At 35.8% G+C, this 22,490-nt stretch overlaps 2 protein-coding genes across 2 annotated transcripts; both read right to left on the minus strand.

Moving 5' to 3' along the window:
- Nucleotides 1-5,217: 5,217 nt before the first annotated feature.
- Nucleotides 5,218-6,039, minus strand: LOC100888257 (immediate early response gene 5-like protein). The gene has a single exon (XM_030984220.1). The coding sequence runs from the start codon at nucleotides 6,037-6,039 to the stop codon at nucleotides 5,218-5,220; it is 822 nt and encodes a 273-aa protein (XP_030840080.1).
- Nucleotides 6,040-10,525: 4,486 nt separating this feature from the next.
- LOC587907 (putative methyltransferase C9orf114) lies at nucleotides 10,526-22,401 on the minus strand. The gene is made up of 15 exons (XM_011666611.2): nucleotides 22,210-22,401; nucleotides 21,134-21,273; nucleotides 20,408-20,515; nucleotides 19,539-19,682; nucleotides 18,979-19,009; nucleotides 18,089-18,208; nucleotides 17,579-17,667; nucleotides 16,727-16,797; nucleotides 16,036-16,128; nucleotides 15,572-15,621; nucleotides 14,815-14,945; nucleotides 13,849-13,915; nucleotides 13,134-13,344; nucleotides 11,822-11,969; nucleotides 10,526-11,044 (listed from the first exon to the last, which is right to left on the minus strand). The coding sequence occupies exons 1-15, from the start codon at nucleotides 22,349-22,351 to the stop codon at nucleotides 10,976-10,978; spliced, it is 1,614 nt and encodes a 537-aa protein (XP_011664913.2). The 5' UTR covers nucleotides 22,352-22,401; the 3' UTR covers nucleotides 10,526-10,975.
- Between the last annotated feature and the right edge of the window lie 89 nt (nucleotides 22,402-22,490).

The following is a 22,490-nucleotide window of genomic DNA, read 5'->3' on the forward strand; positions in this document are numbered from 1 at the left end:
CCGCATACCACGCCGTGCCGTTTCGCGCGTTTTCGATTACCGCCCCTGTAACTATTGTGTTTATTGAAACGAGATTATATCTGTCATACAAAAGCCATTGCTCCTTTTTACTACTCTATTCATAACCGTTTTATAACCAAAATCCAAAAGACGGTCGTATTCATAGCGATTTTTGTCTGGCAAAATGTTGTTGCGATCGTTTTTCAGTCGCTTACTGGCAGGAAATCATAATGTCACACGTGACGTAACGATGACGCATGCATCCTATTATACGTGTCTTTTTCGACCGTCGTTTCACTGGTTGACTGTGATCGCCCATAAAGTTAAAGCTATAAATACCATAAACAAATACAATCTACCGTGTCTTTGAACTTGAAAGCGAGAAAATATATCCCTTGAGAAAACATTTATGCCTACACAATCATGCACTTTAGTTTTGCCTTTGGCAGACAAGTTTTGATGTATACTTGTGTATTTATTTAGGCGAGGATATAACTCAAGTTTGGCGTGATTCTCGCAAGATTTCAAAGCGATTGCGCACCAGCATATGAATTTGGTTTCACCAAACTGTTCAAGATGGAAAAAAATAATATGTAAAATGTAATATAATAATACACATATTTTTTATTCTGTTTTTAGCTGCCATCTTTTTTGCGAGAACCAACTTACTGTACTTAAAACTGGAATTATGACAATGCTAATAGAAAACAGATGTTGCATATATTGAACGACGACATTTTGTTGATTTGTTTCATCTTCCCTATACATCTCTGTTTGAACCACTGCTGTGTAAATATCGAATGTGAAAAGGTGAAATAAAATGAGTCATTAATTTTATACCAGTGAGATTGGTAGCGATGACCCTATTTATAAGGCATAGGGGCTATAATCAATTTGAAAACTTAGCCATGTTTTATCTTGTCAACTTATTTTTCGAAAAACTCATCCACGAACATATAGCGTTTCGAAAAGCCATATTTTGTGTGTCATTACGTTCATCCGTATCTCCTCTTGTTTTCGTCAGGATTTTTTATAATTTGTTGTGTCTTTGTTTCTTTATCATCAACATACGTGTCAACTTATCTATTCCACTACGTATACGTACACTAAACGTTTCTTGGTCTAACGAAAACATATTTCCGAATGTTAGGATTATATCGCAAGTGTCACATGACTGATTGTTGCAACAGATCGTTTTAAAAATGATTTTGTCCATGTTCTCACCTCGTGATTCTACTCGAGACATGACCTCACACGATTAACAGGGCGTTATCTCAATACTCGACATACTTCTATTATTATACGGTTTAACATTTCAATGAAATTTCAATTGAAATATAAATTATTGATATTTCCTTCCACGTCTTGGCTGCTGCAACACTTCGACCCCCCCCCCCCCCCTTTGATCCACACAAAATGTGCTGCCATAGCAAAATATTATAGTTAGGAATACAAATTACGATATAATTTTATTATTTTAACATTAAATTCTTTGGAGGAAGGAAATGGGGGCTAAATGTCCACTTTTCTGGATGCGGTGCGCCATTTTGAAATAACTGATTAGGAATATTAATTCTGATATGTTCGACACGAATTCTTTGAGGAAGGAAATGGCCCAATTGGTGCTACATTTCCACTTTTCTGGATGTGGTTATGGGTTCGTTATCCGATTGTATCCTGTACGAAATACGAGGAAGAAAGACAGACTTTATTTATCTGTATGGAGAAGAAATTATATACTACATTATGAATTACTTGTATAAATAGGAGGGAGGGACCATAAACGTTTCCCTTTATGACCAAGGCGTTAATCATGTGCCTGCATGCTGCTATATATTATATAGATGTATATTGTACAATAAGAATATGCCTTTGTATATATATAATTTATCTAATTAACCCATTTTTTATCAGAACACCAAATATCCAAGTGACTAATTTGTGTCGGGAAATCAATAGGAAACATGTGGTTTGCAATTTCGGTATAGGGATTGCATTCGAAATATGACTTGAAATTATTGTGATTCATTTGTAATGGGAAAGGAAAGTGAAAGAAAACATGTAGTTCGAGGAAGCATATTGAGAATTTGAGATGGTCACGATGTCTTTATTGTACGTGTTATACCACAATGATAAAGTGACTAAATAAGAAGTTAATAAATTCAGGCTTGATCACATCAGGCATCAGCGAATGTTTGCTTCCCGGTACAATCTTTTTATTGAATTCTTAGAAATGGGTATGTTCTTTTATTCTAGTACCTCTTGGAAAAAGGACTTCTACGTTTGAGTGTTCCTACAATATAGTATACTTCTGTATAATGTTTTGACCCCCCCCCCCCCCAACCCTATTTAAACTATACGATTCAGAATTATGACTCTCTTACATTGCATACGCTTTACATGATTAATATTACGAATTCAATATCTTGTTATAATAATAGCATAAATTATAAAATGACAAAGAAAACATTCGTTGAGAGGTATATTTTCGCGCCATATGGCAAGCGTTTTTATTTCCCCGTACATTGCTTGGGGCCCAACACAGGAAGTATGGACGAGAAAAAATACGACGTACGTGCTCGACTACGCAGAGGTCAGCGATACTTCCGTTGCTGTGTGTAAATCAGGGACGTTGTGATTTCCGCTGAGGGCCCTCAAAGGTTTTTTTACGAGGTCGATTGAGTGTCGGGGGGGGGGGATCAGTCAGTGAATGGTTGTAGAGAATGGATTGGGAATTGGGATATTCAAGATTACCGTTCTACAAGTACATTTGATTTTCAAAATCAACTCATCCTTGGCGGAACTATCATGACGGACTATGAAAGGAATGCTGACAATCAAATAACATTTTTGCCAAATATTACCAGTGAAATACTGTAGTGTAATTTAGTATACCGGTACATGGTACATGACATAATGCATATATACACACAAAGTTTACATGGCTTTACTCAACTTCATTTTTCAATACGTAACGTTTTTCTTTTCTGTATCACTCCAGTTTGAAGATTATTTTATTTTTATTTCAGATATTCGTTATTTCGTTTGTTCCTGTATTCCGAATCAATGGTATTTAAGTAATATATCGTGTGGAATTTATTTTGTGTATTTAGTTAAATATAAAATGAATTTTACATGTTTCATACTGTCATGTAGATTATCTAAATTAATTCAAGAATATCTTCGATTATTCTCCAACTCTTCATTTCTCTCATCCTAACGGTAACACATCTTTCATATCAATCGCAAATAGTTTCATTTTGTTTTCCCAGTAAATGCTTAATGTTACAATCACTGAATCACTTTATCTCAGCAATCAGTCATTATAAATAGAGCATTCTTCAATCAGCCACACGACCCTTTCTCAAATAAATTAAAGTAATACCATCACGTCTTTCACAATCACATTCGCCAAATCATTAAAAAACTTCTGATGTTTTTATTACTTTGTAAACTCTCAATAGTCATAAAGCACGAAGCCATGACGCTTTTTGTTCATCCACAAAATATAAGCAACTCACGTCACAATGAAGCTCACTCATTCAATCACTCAATCTATCAACCAACCAAACAGACAGTCAGACACGATGTTAAAAATTCGTAAGAAAAAAAAAAACATTTCAGTCTTTGAATTCAGATTCGTGTACATCTCAATATGGATGACACTATTTTCTTTTTTTAATAAAATAATGCAAGAACAAAATTTGTTCGAACGATCATGATTTGTACAAACAGTATACATAAGTTAATCACAATATCTCATTGAATGACCACATTCAAAAATACTTGGTCCTCAAAACACGTAGAGGAATCAATATGAAAATTGTGCAGTGAACAGTTCTGTCTTTTATTTTTTGAGTGAGTTTGGTTTCAAGAACCAAGTTTTGTCAATGTCAGGATTACAGCATAATAAAAGAAAGAAAATCGCATCAATATGAAGGAAACGGTATTAAAGCGGAAACATGGACTATGGGTATTTTGGAGAGATAGCAAAATAATGACTTCATTTTTCCAAGCAATTTCCGCCCACACACAATCGGATATCCACAGGTATTGGCGCGTATCCCACGAATCGTGGTTTTGCTTTTAGATAGAAGTGTGCGGGAAACCGTAACGCCGGAAATCTGAGAAAAATAAGCGTGATACGAATTACCATTATACGAACATCCGCTGCGGTGTAGCGGTTCAAAGTTCATTCGACTTTGATCTCTGATGGTATGATTTCGTTATCTAATTCCCTATTCATCAATATGCTCAAATTACACAAGATCAGGGCAAAATTACTTAAACACCCATAAGGAAGTTGAATGTTTCACTTATGAAATAAAAAATATCTTCCAGAATGATTTATAGGAATAATATTAAGTAAGTGTGCAATTTAAATGTAAACATACGATGCATAATATGGATGGGATATTCGTGACCAGTATATTTATTATCAGTGTGGCATTACAAAAGCTTGATCTGCCAATTAAATAAACTGATAAGACATAAAGTAGGGCGGGTGCCAGTATATACCACACAGAAGGGCTTTTGATTACGGAACATTCCATACGTGCCTACTCGTCTAGTGTACACAAAGACAAGACCCGCGTGACCTAGCCAGAAAATGCCCTTTGTTCAACCCTACCCTACCCGAGAAGACCACGCCTCAGCCAAGTCAAAATGCTAAACAAAGCAAACAATAGCTGAATCAAGGTACTACTCGTACATCAATAAGCATTGTGTTACAAAGGAAAACTCTTGCGTCATTAGACGTGGGTGTTATTGAACGGTTCTTTGAAATGACAAAATGGCGGAGATTGGATACTACGCAAGACGTTACATAAGAATGGACTCGGCAATTTAATGCCTAGATTATACCCACCCCTCCCGATTTCTACATCAAAGATAAAATTTATATTGCAATCGAGCACCGTGAATTTGGAAACTTAAGATTTAAAAGATGCGAATTCTTAATCTAAACCTATACATTGACATAAACATTATAAAGCAAAAAGTAAATACAAGAATGTATTGAGATTAGCTCCAGTATGGTAGTCCATGATTAAGATCAGATCAGTCCACTGAGGAATAGTTCCCTGGAATATGAAGGTTTCATCCAAAAATATAGATAAAGACTCTATATTAAAAAAATCTTAAATATTCTCAGTTCTCCTTCCATGGCGAAATCGTTAAATTAAAAGTCAGTTTTTGGCAGTGGAAGATTGCCGGTCATCAACAGGCAGCGATGACTGCAGCGGCTTGTATAGACTCGAATGGTCGACTGTGTGTGCTTAGGGTCGTGTAGGACGGTGTGGTGTTTGACGACGAATCCTTCTCCTCCACATAGCTCGATAGTTTGTTTCCAGGCTCGCCAGCAAGACCATGAAAACCAGCTTTGAAAATGTCCACTAGAGTTGAGATAGAAGATTGAGCGCCACAGTCTGGGGTGGAAACCGTTTGGCATTGTGAGTCGACTTTGACGCGTTTGGTCACGATCGTTTCGCAGGCTTCTTCGGTGTCGGTCCTTTTCCTCTTCACGCTCGGAACGGTGAGACACGTCGTCGTTGTACAGGCTTCAGGTGGTGAATTTTGTGAAACATTGCTGAAAGCTACACGATCACAGTCTGAGGCTTGATGTCCGTTGTTTTCAAGCTTTACATTCTCAGAGTTATCGCACTTGCAATGTCCAGATGGGGCAACATTTTCTTTGTCCGCCGCGGTGGCAATCTGTTCAACTACCACTCGGCTGTTCTCGATCTCGCAGGCAGAGTTTCCCGCGGTTTCATTTTCTTCCTCGTCGCTATCCTCGTCGTAATTTGTCTCCTGATCATCGTTCTCCTCGTCGTTTTCCCAGTCAGGAGACTCGGTACAATCATCGTCCATTGTAGGTTCAGGTTGACTTTGTTCCAGGGCGATATGTCCAGGCATTCTATTGCACATTTCCTCGTAATAATGAATTCTTGCCGAGTGTAGCACGGAGGCAACGAGGAGATTTTTGCGGAGATTAATTCCGCCACGTTGTCGACGAGAGCCGGCAATTTTGTTGATAGACATGGTGATAAGTCTTTGTGCCTCCATTTTAGATAGTAGATGTAGTATATTCCACGGATAAATGTTCAAATGCTTGGTTTTCTTGTTTAGCTTTAGGTTGTGATTCTTGTAATCCAAAATCACGTAGTATATTCCGAGTCGTAGAAGTGCGTGGTGCTACCAGCAAAGCGTGGAAGTGTAATGAATGAATCCGACCGTTACTCGCGACTCACGAGGGTTTTATTCAACGTCCGGCTTGACGTCATTCAATCAATTAATCGACCAATCGCGGGCTGGCATACTAAAAATAGGCATTATACTGAACACGTGTACGTGCTAGTCATAGCTCGTTCGACCAATCAGCGATTGCCTAGGGATGAGTCGCGAATGATCATCATGGTGACGTCACTAATCCTTTGTGATGGGCTCTCGGAATTTCCACGGGGCAACGTCATTGTATCATTATAAACACAACATACACACTGCGTACGGGGAACCGGTAGCTAGGAGGTAAAGTCCCATATGTTTGAACGTCAGTAAGCGAGAGGTCAATTTTGTGCCTGTATTGCCAAGCCCAGACACGTTTTTGAAATTCATGGGGACCGTATTTGGGAAACGTCAAAATGAGTAACGTGTTCCGATTTGTTTTGGATCGTTTGAACTTGATGAAGCCTGCAGTGCTATGCTATTTTAATCACTCATTTATTTTCAGAATTTAACCCTGGAACAAGATCTCGTTATTATGTTTTGAACTCTTTGTCTTAAAATTGTTAGGCAATTACTTTTCCTCTATTTTCTAAGGCAATATCAGCACTGACACCAAATTCAATATAAGCATAATCTGTCTTTTTCTATCCATCAATCCGTCTATCTATCTATCCCTCCATTTATCTATATAATCTATCTATCTATCAATCCATTTATCTTTCTATGAAGCTACTTAAATATTCTGTATCATATAGGTCTTTGTATTCACATAATATCTATCAATATATTATATATTCAATATAGGCCTAATTCATCTTGCCTACCTACCTACCTACCAAGCTAGTCTTATACAGAGTCTTTTTTTTATAGAAATTTAAATATCTTATTAGACCATAACAATAGCTGCTTTGATTTGCAATAACAATAGATTCCACAGAAAAGCCTCACATATAATAATTTGCTCAAAATAATAGATACGGAAGTAATTTGATCAAATCAATAACAGTGAGTATTGTAAATAGTCATGAGCGGAATATAGAACTAAAAAGCGAAATTGGTGTGGACGTGGAAATTTGTAATCATCGACGGCATGACTCATACGGCGATAAGGTGATATTTGATCAGCCTATATAATAATCACTGTAGAATTCCACGCATGGCGGATTCATATGTCAATATTACTGCGAATGAAGGGGTCTGTCGGGATTGAAATTCTGCAATATAATAATAAATAACTGGATTGTTATACATGTATTTATCATGTCAAGTAAATTTTGGAATCAATTGCTTCTTATTTTTAACATATTCTATCAGACTGAAGCATACGATCAGATCATTCATATAATATGACTACAAATCGTCATATAATATTAAACGAATCGACGTTATATGTTAGGATGAGATTCAAAGCTAAGTACCAAATATTAAGAAAAAATGTTGAAAACAGAAACATAATTTATACAAAATTTATCCTCGAAAGAGCTGTGGATAGTCAAGAATATAGTCTACCTAAAGCAATATATAAATCTCAGAGGGATTGTCATAGGCATAACTGATAGACCTATATACAGTGAGCGCTAATTGTATACGCAGTGAGACGCTTCTCCGTATTCAGCTGAGGAAATCGACACGTTCCAAGTAGAGAAAGTCGCACGGGAATTATACACATTCATATTTCTGAGAAATAGATAAAGCAATGCAGATCGCTGTTCATTTCCAGGAAATCATAGTCAACGGAGATGGCGCTCTTATAATAACGCGGAAAGGGAACTTAGTTCTCTATCTCAGTTGGCAATCAACAATATCACCATTTGTCACAGTAGAGGGACGTTTGACTCTAGTTGTAAAAGTAAACATGTGAAACAAATAAGTGAAATAAGGTTGATTAATACCGCAAGTATTCTAGAGCAACTTATGATGTAGTCTCATAGGCGGATTTTACATATTATTAGGACATTTTCAGTACCGGTAAATCTATTTTGTTAATACTTCCGACCTTATGCCAGGATTTGGTCAAGTTATGTTATGTAAAAACCATGTCAAACTGATTTATGTTGACGTTTCGATAAAAGCATAGTTATTGAAACTCCCTAATAAAAAAAGATAACATTTTGTTTTTGGGGAACTGCAGATCCGTCATACTTCCTTGTACCTTTGGTCATCTCCCCCTTCCTTTTCTCCCCTCTCTCTCTCTCTTTCTTTCTATCTCTATACCTCTTTCTTTCTCTCCCTCTCTACGAGTATGACTCTCTCTTTCTATCTCTCTATCTCTTTCTTAAAATATTTATTTCCATATTTCCAATCATCCCATGCTACCCTTTAATCTATCGTTTTGTCTTTGCATTTTTCTTTGGGGTTTTTTGTTATTGCACCTTGTGTAACAGCTAAATAAATAACCATGTTGTAAACATATAGCTTGTGGTTAGGCATGGAGAAAAAAAGATGATAAATCCTTACATGAAGCAAGTATTCATAATTGATATTCAATATTCAAGGACAATCCTGATATTGGCACAGATATAATAACCATTTACGGCTGTAACGTAATGGTTTCCATGCCGACAAGGCATTGTGTTCAAATTAACGCAAGACCTAAATGATCATAGATCTCCATCATATAAATTATTACAGATGTCTATCTCAACAGTTACCTCATGAATATTCTCACCTATATTTATGCTGAGAAAAAAAAAAAAAAATTATCACAGATAGTCCTCGACCTTTGTTAATAAAACCTATGAAAAATAAAATGTCCAGATAAAACATTTTCTTGAATAAATCAATAGACTAAATATAGATGTCTGAAATGTTTTGAGTAGCAAGACAGCAAAGGAAAATCAAACAAAGAGTGAACTATGTGTATAAAAAAAGAATATATTTATATTCACATTTCAAACATAAACATCTTTGCCTACATGTATTAGACAAAAGGTAGTGAATTACAATGAACGGAAATCAAGAGTCAAATTTCCCTTTTGATTCACTTAAATAGTAATCCATTTGTTAAAATAAAAAGAACAATTTTACCAACATTGCTTTTAAAGGAACTTGTGCATGGTTCTATACCCTTATTTTTTAAATTTGAAAATAGGACATACAGGTAGTAACTGTACATAGTTTTTAGTTTCAATTTATTGTTTAATATTTCATATATTCTTAACATTTTGCAAAGATTTCACAAAGTAAATGGTTCAAATGAACATGGAATGTATTAACAGACATAGAGAACAGAAAGTAAGTACCTCACATCAATTTGTTTGAATACATAAAAAAAAAGACTGAACTTAAAGAGAAGGCTAAGTTCTGGGAAGAGGTGAAAAATAATTTGTGAGCGTTATAATTGTTATTGTGCAAGGGTGGAAGAACATCAAATAACAAATGTTCCCTGAAAAGCATGGCTCTTCAAATGCCTTAATATTCTAAATATGGTATGTAACAGCATAACAATCGGGACAGATTTTTATGCTAAATGTTTGTGTAGTCCCATATACATCTTTCTGTGTACAGTGCTTGTAACTTTACCAAGACTGTGCCAAATTTCTTATCATTTTGATGATTCATGAACCCTGCAGTACACACCAATACGTATATCCTAGATGATTAACCTTTTCTGATCGATTCCACACCATTTCTTTCACAATGCAATCGCATGACCAGAACTGGTCTTTATCTTTAAAAGATTTATGAAATATTTTAATTGAAGAGTGAAATACAAAGAGGCCTATGGTGAAAGCATTGATTGTAAGTTATAGGCCCCAAAGGGTAGTAGATTTTATAATAGTCTTTGCAAATAGAGGGAACTAAAAATTAATGTCAACAACAATAACAGATTTTGTGTTCCATTTAAAGGCAATATTAGAGTCATTTTCATTATAATAATGTAAAAAATATTACCTGTACAAACTTGCATTTTCTGATAAAATTTGCATAACAAAAACATTTGTTCATTAAGCTACAATATCTTGTCTTGTTGTCTGGTCCCTCTAATTAAAAGTCTAATGTGAGGTAATACAAATAACAGAATAAACACAGCCGATGTGGGCTGAAAAAAAAGAAAGAAAATGGACATTAAAAAAAAAAAAAAATACAATGAGTGAAAACCTTATTTATCTGCATTAAACTGCACTCATATCTGCATGAACAATTGCATGTATTTTATTATCCAACACTCATATAAGTAAATTAATGTATTTTTGCTGAGTCTATACAAAATATACAAAGGAGTAAAGAGCAATTTGTAGCTCCCAAGCTCAAAATATTGTCAGTAAAAGAATATTTGTGAGTGACAACTTTTTTACACATAATTTTGAAGAGCTCCAATGGTTATAAAAAAGAGGAGATTTTACAGTCATTACAGTTGTACATATTCATAATGTTATATCTAATCACAGCATCAGACTTGTTTTTACAAAAATGCATAAAAATATAAATAATTCATCTGATTGCAATCTACATTGGTATACCTGCAATAAAGTGTGGTTTATAAAAATATGCAATGTTTCAACAGAAGCTGAACCTCATAGCATTTGTGTCAGATTGAGTATGGGTGCATCATCGTCTGCCTGCAAGAAGGTCTTAAAGCCCGTCTGCACTAGTTTAGCCAGGGGGCACCGATTAGGCATTGTTTGTTATATAGAGGGCGCAAGTAGCTACAAGAAGTGCAGAGGCCAACGTCAAAACTGGCCAGCGTCAAAGTCTCTTGTTTTTTGTATCACTGATGAGATGAAAGTCTAGTCTAGACTGGACTCGTCTGTCATCTGTTCCAATCTTGGGCACTGAGAATCTTGGGTCTGAGTGTTGCCATGGTGATCAGAACAGCCTCCTGTGTAAAGAGAGTGAATATGCATGAATGCGAGGATGAAGGTAATAGTGTTTCACTACCTACAAATTCAAATTCAAGTTTATTGATACAAATCCACAAGGTCCGTTTATACAAGTAGCACAGGGAACAGCCTACCCCCCCCCCCCCCACAACCCCCTTTACCATCAAATGGAGAAGAAATGAAGGTAATAGAGCAGAAAAGAGTGAGAAAGAAAGGGAGTGTGAAGGCACGCTGACAATAAGATGATACAACCCCTCCCACACCCCCCTTCACTCATTGGCCCTGTTCTGTCACATTTCATCCACTTAGTCAGCCTTGAATCAGCTCAATTGCTGGACCCATGCTATGCAACTTAACAAATAGACTAGAAATATCCCAATCTCAATTGCTGTGCAATATGAATGTATCCCCCAGCACTGGCAGCAATTTTTTTGTCATCCTTATGTTTGAAGGAGGGACAAAGATACCCTCTCCCCTCCCTGAAAATAAAAGGATGACGTAGAGATCACCACTAGTGGCTCAGACTTTTGTCAAGAGTAGGAGCAGCATCACCACACACTAAAGATGTGTAGAATTTACTAAGACACACCTCCATACAAAATTTAAGAGAGAATTCGGCAGTTAGAGCGCACACAAGAATATGACGTGGCGGCGTAACGCGGCTGAATACTCCAGCATACAATAAATAAATATATAAATATATGAATATATGAATAGATACATAGATAAATGAATGAACGATTGAACGAATTAATGAATGAAAGACTGGTAATCACCTCTGTTCTGATAGTTCTGCTTCCTTGGTCTGGGCATACATTGATGTAGTGATCAAATAAAACAGCGGGATCAGAGACTAGCAATTCTTCATCCGTCTCCAAGCTCAACTCCAGACCATGTACACCACCAAAGATGATCAATGCATGTCTGGAGGAAAAAATACATTCAAGAGGTTTTAAAGGTATAGACCAGTTCTGGTCATGCGATTGCATTGTGAAAGAAACGGTGTGGAATTGACCAGAAAAGGTTGATCATCTAGCATATAAGAATTTGTGTGTATTGCAAGGTTCTGGAATCATCAAAATGATAAGAAATGTGGCGCAGTCTTGGTAAAGTTACAAGCACTGTACACAGAAACATGTATATGGGACTACAAGAACATGTGGCGTAAAAATCCTACCTTGGATTTTTACGATGTTATACGACATATTTAGTTAGAATATGAAGGCATTTGAAGAGCCATGCTTTTCAGGGAACATGTCTTATCTGATGTTCTTCCACACTTGCATAATAAGAATGATAACGCTCACAACTTATTTTTCACTTCCCAGAACTCAGCCTTCTCTTTAAAGGCTGATAGTAGTGGGTTTTCATGGGGAATTTGACCGAATAACAGGTACTGTCAGTCACCTAGAGTGGACTTTGTTTTTACAACCGACAGGTCTTGTGTAATGCACTGTAACATAAACTTCCCTCAACCTTGAGATATGAAAGCAAGTTGGAGTATTTGTGGTGGGACGACAGGTTCGCTGCTTCAGAGACCTGTGCACACACAGACATATTAACTGGTAATTCAATCAAATCTGGTGTCAGTGAATCATGATGCAATACTCACTGACACTGACTATTGTGTGGACTTTAAAAGGAGATGGTAGTCAGTTTCCTTGTGCAGTAGGTCATAATTCGGTGACACCAAACTTGGTGGAAATACCATTGATGGGTGTACAAGTCTAGCACACAGCAAACCTGTGGTCCCATCAAGAAATACCCCCTAAACTATCAGAGAGTCTTTGGGTGAATCAAATATCAGATAATGACTAGGATATTCAATTCAATCAAGAATTCAAAATTTCACTTTTAATGCATCAATACTGTCTATTGAATATAACACAACATTTTGCATAATTTAATGAAAGCTTTGAAATTTTCAAGATGTGTAAAAAGAAAATACATGTATCTAAGAAAGCAAAAGATAAGCTTTTGTCTTTCTAATTGGGCTTAAAAATTTTATTGATATTTTATTTAAAAATAGAAATTTCAATACTAGCTGTCAATGATTCCAGACATTCCTTTTATTGCTTTTACTCTTACTTAAAGTGAGGTAGATCTACGTCATCAGCTTTGGTTCCTCTTTCCGATGTACCGATGGTAAGATCGTATCCGTTGTCCGAGAACGGACATCCAGTGAAAACAGCCCCCAAGCTGGATGCCAACCTAACAGAGTAACCCCAGTACAACCCTGCCTCGAGCCGAGGGGCAGATGGTGAAACCACTTTGCATGGAGCATGCTTGGGTGAAATTCCTACATTGAAAAATATATCAATACAAACATAAATGATTATCATTTGATGATGTCTATTGTAAATTGAGGCCCTGTTTCATAAAACTTGTTATCAATAACAAATGCTAGACAGACACATTTCTCTCAGCCAATTAAATTAAATGCCATGATTTCAGTTGCTTATAACACTTCTTGTAACTTGTTATGGATAGCAATTTATGAGACAGGGCCCAGGTTTACTCACAGAAGAATAAGAAATATGTGTTCCTGCCATTGTATGTGTTCAAAGAGGGAAAGATCTCTGTATTAAGTGACTGGAAGGTAGATTTTTTCCACAGATCTTTTGACATGAAGCTTAAAATCAAATGATTTAATGGAATGGAGCATACCATTTATAGAGGTAGAGATAAGTAGAGATTTGCCAGTCCCCCTTCAGCTTCATCACTAATAATAATATTCCATTTCCTTTGACAGAGGAATTATCATTTTAAATTTATTTACATAATAATAACAATATTTGCTCACCTTTCTTTGTGTTCATCTTGACTGTGACTCTGAGTTGTGCTTGTAGTTTCTTGTCAATCTCTACTTCCTAAAAAGAAGTTTAAAGAACAAGAGTGGACCATGAACACCAGCAAGTTTAGTTTCCTAGGAGGGATTTCTACCTAGAGAACTTTTTTGTAAATCAAGTACAGTTGAATATTATCAGAACATTATCATGTGCTAGAGTACAGTTAAATTTCTCTCTTCAAGACTGGTCAATGGTAAATCAAGAATGGAATCACAATAATCTATTTCATCACATCAGCCCAATGGTTTAGAATTTAGGAGCTTGCAGAAAATTATAAACATTAAAATACATCAAATGAAGTGCATTTTCCAATGCAAGGCTTCAGACACAGGGCTTTTTTTTAATCCTACATATTATACTGTAAGGGGTTCATTTCAACTCATTTCAGAGCTAATGTTGATCAAATTTTCATGTCACTGCATGAAAACACATACAATAGGCTCAAAATCTACGATTAACGACTAGATTATTCATACGCCTTGTAAATTTGATGTTTTTGCGTTTTTAGATGTCAGCTTTTAAAAAGTTTGAAATGTCACATTCTCAATAAACAGCCATCGGGACAAATTAATTTTCACATACTTTAAACATTACATTACTTGGCAAGGGTATGAATGATTTAGTTGTTAACTGTAATTCTTCAAGCACCTTGAAAAAACACTGGCGTGATAGCTCAGTTGGTAGAGCAGTTGTCTCGTATTCTGACGACCCGGGGTTTAAAACCAAGTCGATGCGCTAGTGCCCTTTGGTAAGGCATTAATCCTCATTACCAGGTCCCTCAGAGAGGACCTAAAGCCATTGGTCCCCTAGTTGTTTACTAACAAGCATTTATGCTTTCTTAGCAGTCAGGTAAAATAACCACCGCACAAAGATATATTTACTATTAAAGCAATATAAGAAAAAAGATTAGAAATGGTTACCTTGTAGAGTCCAACATTGACATGAGAGCCACGCCCCTTTGCTACCGGTCTGTCTACCACCACACCCTCTCTGTAAGCTATCTCCTCATCGGCTCTTACATGATGGGGGCAGTCTAGGGGGTTCAGTAAACCTAGGTAATTAGGAGAGGAAGCATATTGTAGATTAACAACTCATCTACCTGTTAAAGCTACATCCTTTAATTCCCAGGCTGTCTACTGCCTAAAAGTGTAGCAAGGAACACAGGTGTCTGCTTACCATGTAACAGATGCTGGCATTTTATCAGCTTATCATTTGTCATTAAAAAGAGAAATACTGTAAGACATCCAAACTCTTTGAAACTTAATTAACCCCATAATAAAATATCTCATTGGATTTAAAAAACGCAGAATTTGACATTCATTGCAGTTTATTGCATGATAATACTTAAAATCTCTCTCTCATTAAGTTCTATACAATACATCTACATGGCATCTTACAAAATTAATATTCAGAAGGGATTATTCTATGTTCAAATGTCAATATCAAATTTGAGGCGCTTTAGAGGCGTGTTCTGGGGAGATAGTAAGGTAAAAGACCCTGTCAGAAATGAAATGAAATAGATGAATCGTGTATAAACAGAAAGCTTTTGTGCAATACTGAAAGGGAAAATATTTGTAATTCCTTTATACCGGTATTTGTATTCTATGTTCATTCAGCTTTCCATTGATATAAAGTTGTATTTTCATTGGATAGAGTCTTTGAGTTGTTCATACATACCTGCATACTGTAAGTCATTATGCTTCGGGAAGAAGCTTTTCCTCAAATACCTGCATGGAAGAAAATCAACAACCTCTCATATAACCAGGGAGATCTACATCAACTGACCCATGTCAATCTACCCGTTTATGTGTAACTGATACAAACATCATTATGACTAAAATTGGAAATTTAAGATGTGTCAGCATTTAGCTGTGACTTTGCATTTTACCAATAAACCTTGTTAATTAAATTAAATTAAATTACATTCCAAGTATCAGGATCAATAGCGACATAAGTAGTTTCCTCTTTATTTTTATGATTTTTATTACAAATAAGGAATGTCATATTACAACACAACATAAAGAGAATGCAAGGATTTACATGAAATCAGAAATGTTCTTGTTTGTGCCATAAATTGGTTAAAGGGAATTTGGTAAGATTGATAAACGAGTTTCTAGTATCAAACCCAAATTGTAACTTACTGAGGGCATTCCAGATATTGCAGGATCCTTGCCAGTTGAACGTTGGCATTCCCCTTCTTGCCAATACCACTGTAGACTCCATCTGTGTTTTCTCTGGAGAAAAAAATATTGAAAGCAAAATGTTTGAAAAGAAATTGCTATTACTTCATACTTAATCTCGGTGATATACCTCATGGAGGGAGATAGAGTGTATGTTTACAGTTTTATGATGCTGTCATAATAAAACAGCAGCCTAGAAGTATAGCTGTTGCTCAGTACTGCAGTAGGGGACAGGTTTGAATCCTGGTGCTTTTAAAATGACTAGACCAAGGGAGTGGTCTCTGATACAGGGAAAAATAAAACAAAGTCATTTGTAATACAATCACCTCCAAGCAAACAGAGGTGTCGTGGTCTAGTGGTTAAGTCACAGGACTGTGGATTACAGGGTTTGCGGTTCAAGTCTCCCTGCGGCACTAATGTCCTTTGGCAAGACATTAATCTACATTGGCCACTCTCCACCCAGGTGAAGTAAATGGGTACCTGGTAGGAAGGAATTCCTTGAATGCTTTGATGCCCTATTGTGGTGGCTCAGCTACAGCCAGGGTAATAATATGATACTTTGTATTAAGCGCAGTAGAGTATATTCATATACTAGCTGTGACATATAAATGGACCTATGAATATTAAACATTTCATTTGTTTCCTGACTCACCTAGCAGCGGCACCTGACTCGTCAAAGATGATTATCTCATCAATGTTGAATATCACTAGAGCTCTGGCAATCTGAATTCGAAGAGAGAGAGAGGATATGATCTAAATAATCAAACAAATAATAGTTGTCATCCTTTAGTACCTATTTTATCTAAGGGGCTGGGGGAGGGGGAGGAGCCTTATGAAGAAAAAACAAGTTTCTATTATAAGGTCATTTACTCTGTGTAAAATTATCAGAATTTAGTACCCTTCAAGCTTCAAAAAGACAGTATTTTACTTAAATAAAATGTCAGTGACAATTTTTTTAAAATTGAATTTTACATGGTGGACAACTTTGTATCACAAATATGATCTCTAATGGACCACAGATATGCATTTATATAGTATCAACTGGCCTTGAGGGAGGTACCAGGAAATATTGTCCTTACTGAAATCATATTGACCTACACGTAAGTCAAATATAAATGATTTCAATAATGGCAATATATCTCCCCCCAAAAAAGAAGTTACATTGTATAATTATTACATATCTCTTTGTGAATCAGGAAAGGGTTCTGTACAGTTACAATACCCTGCTTCTACACCACACAATAGTCTGCTCAAACTTTGCGGTGATTCAGCTGGTTGGAAGTTCCCGGATGTTAAATGGGGCTAATCCATATCATGCTCAATATATTGTACGCAATTTTGTACATAAAGTCATAGGCGAAACCCAAAAGAGTGAAAATACCAGAGAATATCGCCAGTTGGAACTGCTAGTTTGCGGACCGAGCAAAATATGCATTTTAAATGCATGGTAAAATAACCTCGTCTAGGTAATAATCAATTTTGTAGAATCGAATTGGTACCTTACCTGACCTGCCAGGTATGTCCTAAGCTCTGGTGACTGTGCATTATCTAGTATTGATCCAGGAAGAGCGATAGAGAGTGTCCATGGTCTGCCTGAAATCAATTTACAACAAAAATACAATAAATACAATTCTGAAAAAGAAATACAACATACAACAGAGGTCTACAGTATCATCTTTGGAAGAGGGTACAGATTTAACTGATTTTGTGTACTCATGTGTTCTGGGCGCCTGTTCTTGTCGAGCTTTGGATATATGCCGAAAGAAATTTATCTTTTGCTAATAATAAGTCATATAATACATTTATGGAATGATGCAAAAGTATGACATCATCATACTATCTATCAAACCACTTGATACTGACTAGAAACATATGCAAGCAAGCTGCATTTTTGGAGTTGCTTATGAACATTCATTCACTTGATTTTTCAGCTTCCTATGTCAAATCAATATCAATCAATCCAAATGCAACTTTCCATCTATAAATCAGTGAATAAAACAATTTACTAGCTTACCATTTTCCGCCAACTCATTTTCCTCCTTTTCGTTAGACAACATTTCTTCCTTTTCCTGCATTTGTTGCTCAGCTAGTTGAATCAATTTCTCTTCACGCTTTTTCTTCTTTCGCTCTTTGACTGAATGGCACATAAAATAAAACAAGGATACAAACATTTCCTGTCATTGTGATCAGACGGACCTACTCCTGGCCTATAATCCCAGGTTCCTTTTCTCAACATTTAGTACAGAACGGAAAATAAAGAAAATAAATGCTGGGCTGTTGGTTAATGCCAGAATCCATGTTGAATCTCATCTCAAATCAGTCTTGTATCAAGACTTCCACATCAAACATAAATACATCTTGTGACAGCTAGTGAAAGGGTCTACAAAAATAAACTGAAATGCTCGTTCACATTACAAACAGTTAGGTGATAAACCCACATGAGTACAGTGTTTTACCAGCACTGTTCCTACAGCAGACCAGCACTGTTCCTACAGCAGACCTGCCAACATCTGGAGTTCAAAAACTGTATTCTTTAATCCCCAAAGTTGTATTTTACTGACATAAGTTGTATTCTTAAAAAATAAACATGAACTGTTACTCAGATCAATGCCATTACAGTTCCTTCATACAGGTAGAATTTTTTTATGGATCATTGGTTGAATATGCATGATTTCGTCACGACTGATGTGTTTATTGAAAAGCGTATTTTATTGAGAAAAATGGTACTGTCATATTGGGTTCTAAAAATTGTACGAAATACGACTAATCATACTGGTTGGCAGGTCTGCTACAGTACTAAACTGTTTAAATCTACAAATGATGGAAAAGATTATTGTGTGTTTGCTACTCCCTTTCTCATGAGCAGTTAGTAAAATGTACTTAAAAGTTTTCCAAAATAATTACCATCTTTCTTCCAGTCCTTCCATTCAAGAGCCTGCATAAAAGAAAGGAAATGCTTTAAGTGAGAAAAAATTCTTCCTTATAAATATATTCTCTTACAGCAATTTCATTCACTTTACATAACAGTCACATAGTTTTTTAATACATTAACAACCAATTTCTTTTTAGAAAATGTGTAAATGTGAAAGCTTTTGACTCTCTATTCTTTGGCTCAATGGAATACAATTTCAACCTACTTGGGGATTGTTCCTACATTAGAACAACTACAATTTCTTTCTCCCAGACTTTTTACAATGAAATGGTTCTTCAGACATCTCTCCCCCACCCCTGGTGTTTGATATGCAGCATATCAAAATCTATATCTTAGCATACTGTACATCATCACTTTATCCCTGAATACACTCTGCAATTTTTAACTCCTGCCCCAAATTCTCCAATCTAGACCACATTTCACATGGAATAGATCTTGAAAAAAACACAGAAAATTATGATTCCCTGATAGAAATATACATATTGGATAGAAATAGCTTGCCAATCATGCAAAGTTGCCAAAATTTGTTTACCTGCTCCGATAGATGGTTAGAGTGAGCTTTCGGATCTGGAAGATTAACATAGATTCTGTGCTCTCCCATCAACTCCTTTTGCTCCAATTGATTCTTGATTTTCTTGGATGTCTCTCGTCGATGCCACAGGGTGTCACTGGGAATCTGTCCAAATGAAACAATATAAAATTTGGCCCAACTAATTATCATCCGCAAGATAACAAAAAGCACATAATACAGGACTTTGCAGGTATTTTTCAACTGCTCAAAATCATTTTGATACATTTTACATCATTTGAGTAATAAATTATAAGCTTTTCTTTTTGAAAATAAAATTTGATTTAGGAATTGCGAGGTTTGATTCCATGAAACACCTTGTCCAGTTGTCAAGATAAAACAATGAGAAATTGCAGCATGATTAATTGATTATTCACATTTTTTCTCTCATTAAATGTTGATAAATGTTGGTAACTCTCTCACAGTATAACTAACAGGGCTCCATATTTAGGTAGGGGGTCTGTTTGTATCAGCCTTATGAAAAATTATCAAAATCTCAGGGGTTCCAGGTGCCTGTTAGTGTTGAGTCCGTCCATCAGGGCTAATAATATGACACAGATGTAGACTTTAAAAGAGGGCCAAACATTACAAAAATAGAATCTTGACCCCTCTCTTTATTTTGAAATTAATTTGTGATTATTTAGGGAAAATATGACAAATCTAGAAAAGCTAAGATAATACACACAACATAGCATGCATGTTTAAATCACGTCTAAATTATTAATTCATGGATGTAGTAGGTATATATACCAGTACCTATTTTACAAATCAGTTAGTCAAATATAAAAGTAAAAATAGCATTCAATATGTTTCAAAGTAGAACAAAACGTTACCTTGAATTCGGGGAAAACCCACACACTGTGCATAAGAATGACTGATGTGCAGCCAAACTTCTTACTATTGGCAGATTTCTTTCCTGCTTCACTATCTTCAGACTGCGACTGAAATTAAAATGTACACAAGTATATCAATTAAAATTCTATTTTAAAATGGATTCCATACTAAATGTGGGAACGTTATGAAGCAAATCTTTATTCAAAACATCTGTTTGAGCTCGATGTGAACTTTATGCACAATTTGTATATATGAAGGAAAAAAGGGAATGCAAGTTATTAGTTGTCTTTACTCTTATCTTATGCTGAAAGTCTTTCAAACAGCTCCAATTAATGATAACTATGCTAACAAAGGTCTGAGAGTCTATAGCCTACACAGAAGCAAGCACTTTACAGTTTGTAAGTTGCAACCTAAATATCAATTCCTAAATGATGTCAAAAATAAAGAAATATATCAACCAAAGAAAGTTTATATTAAGAAATCAATAACATTAATAAAAATTAAATTAAAATCACCCCAAATACATCTGAAATGAGAAATTCATTTAATTGAACATAATTTCGGTTAGTTTTTTACATTTCTAAGAAAATTTTTACAAAAACTGGACATTTATATATCATTTTGCAATGAAATATCAATACCCTTGATAAAACAGAATGACATGGTAAAGCCTTTAACGTAAGATTAATGATAGTATTGCATTTCTTTGTGCTAAAGTTACTTACCATTTTAGATTTCTTGATATCACACTTGCGTTTAGGTCCATGTTGACAGGTGAATTTCTTGAGGCCTAGCATGACATGAGGAATGCCATTCAGAGGTAATTCCTCAAACATCACTTTGTGTCTCAGTACCTCCTCAACATCTGATGAAATGAATTCAAGATTAGAATCAGTGGAATGATTATGAATGGTATTCTCTTGATTGCTATTGATATAAAACCTTTGTTGTTCAAATGCTAGGCCTAGGGACTTACAAAGGAAAGACACAATAAATGTGCACTCATCCCTTTTAAAGATCATTCAATTTACAACTATGGCATGACTGTCGACTGCATGGTTCCATTATACGTGACAGTAGTCATTCCTGGCTCTGCATTAATTACTGCGTTGTCCCCAACTACACAAGTTGTACAGCTCACCCAAACATTTCTAAAAACCAACTAGACTTTAATATATGTAGGCCTACTTATATATATGTAACTTGTGGAATCATCATAACATAGGAATCTACTCATTTGTAACTATGATTCATGAAGATATCTATGGAAAGATTATTTGTAACTTAAGTTGCGCTTAAGTTAGGTAGGCCTTCTCTCACTTAAATTCAAAGCCACTCAAGCGGATCGGCTCACTGTACAGTGCTCAATTAATGTGCAAACTTCTTCATGCTCTGCGGGTTTCGGGTTCCCAAACCGCACGCTGGAGATGCGAAAAACGGATTCCGGGTAAGAAAATAACCCCAGTTCACTGTCTACTTTTATGGTTTGTCTGAGGATTTATCGCTCATGACGTGACAGTCCTTGTACAAAGTCAATTTAAAATGCATCAAGAAAAATCATTGCGGAATCCGTTTTTCGCATTGCATTGCCACCACGCAGACTCGTCTTTCCATGTTTACGAAGACGATCCTACCTCATTTATGTGGACGATCCCCATTCTCGGACCAGCGCCCCTCATCATCATGTTCGTCATCATCATCATCACCATCATCATTTGTTAATTAATAATTGTTATCAATATCATAATTTTCACCATCATCACGTAAATATAAACAAATGGGACCACACTAAGAAATTTACCGTGGGGTGGCATTCCAAACTCTCCCTGTTGACAGTAGTTTTGCTGGACTGTGACAGCAAATTTTGCATCTGATTCCTTCTCATAGTCCTTTATAACTTTTATGGCACTAGTCAGATTAGATTCATGTAAGAAACGTGCCATTTTTTATAAGAAATTGTAATAGTTTTCCAGCATCGCAGCAGTTGACAAGCATGCACACTCTGCTTAATCGATTATCACGAACCATATCGATAATAAATTAACTTTAAAACAGGATTTTGTTGGTGTTTTAATATTTAAT

The sequence above is a fragment of the Strongylocentrotus purpuratus genome, unplaced genomic scaffold (genome assembly GCF_000002235.5).
Source record: "Strongylocentrotus purpuratus isolate Spur 01 unplaced genomic scaffold, Spur_5.0 spur5_contig_833, whole genome shotgun sequence".
Lineage (NCBI taxonomy): Eukaryota > Metazoa > Echinodermata > Echinoidea > Camarodonta > Strongylocentrotidae > Strongylocentrotus > Strongylocentrotus purpuratus.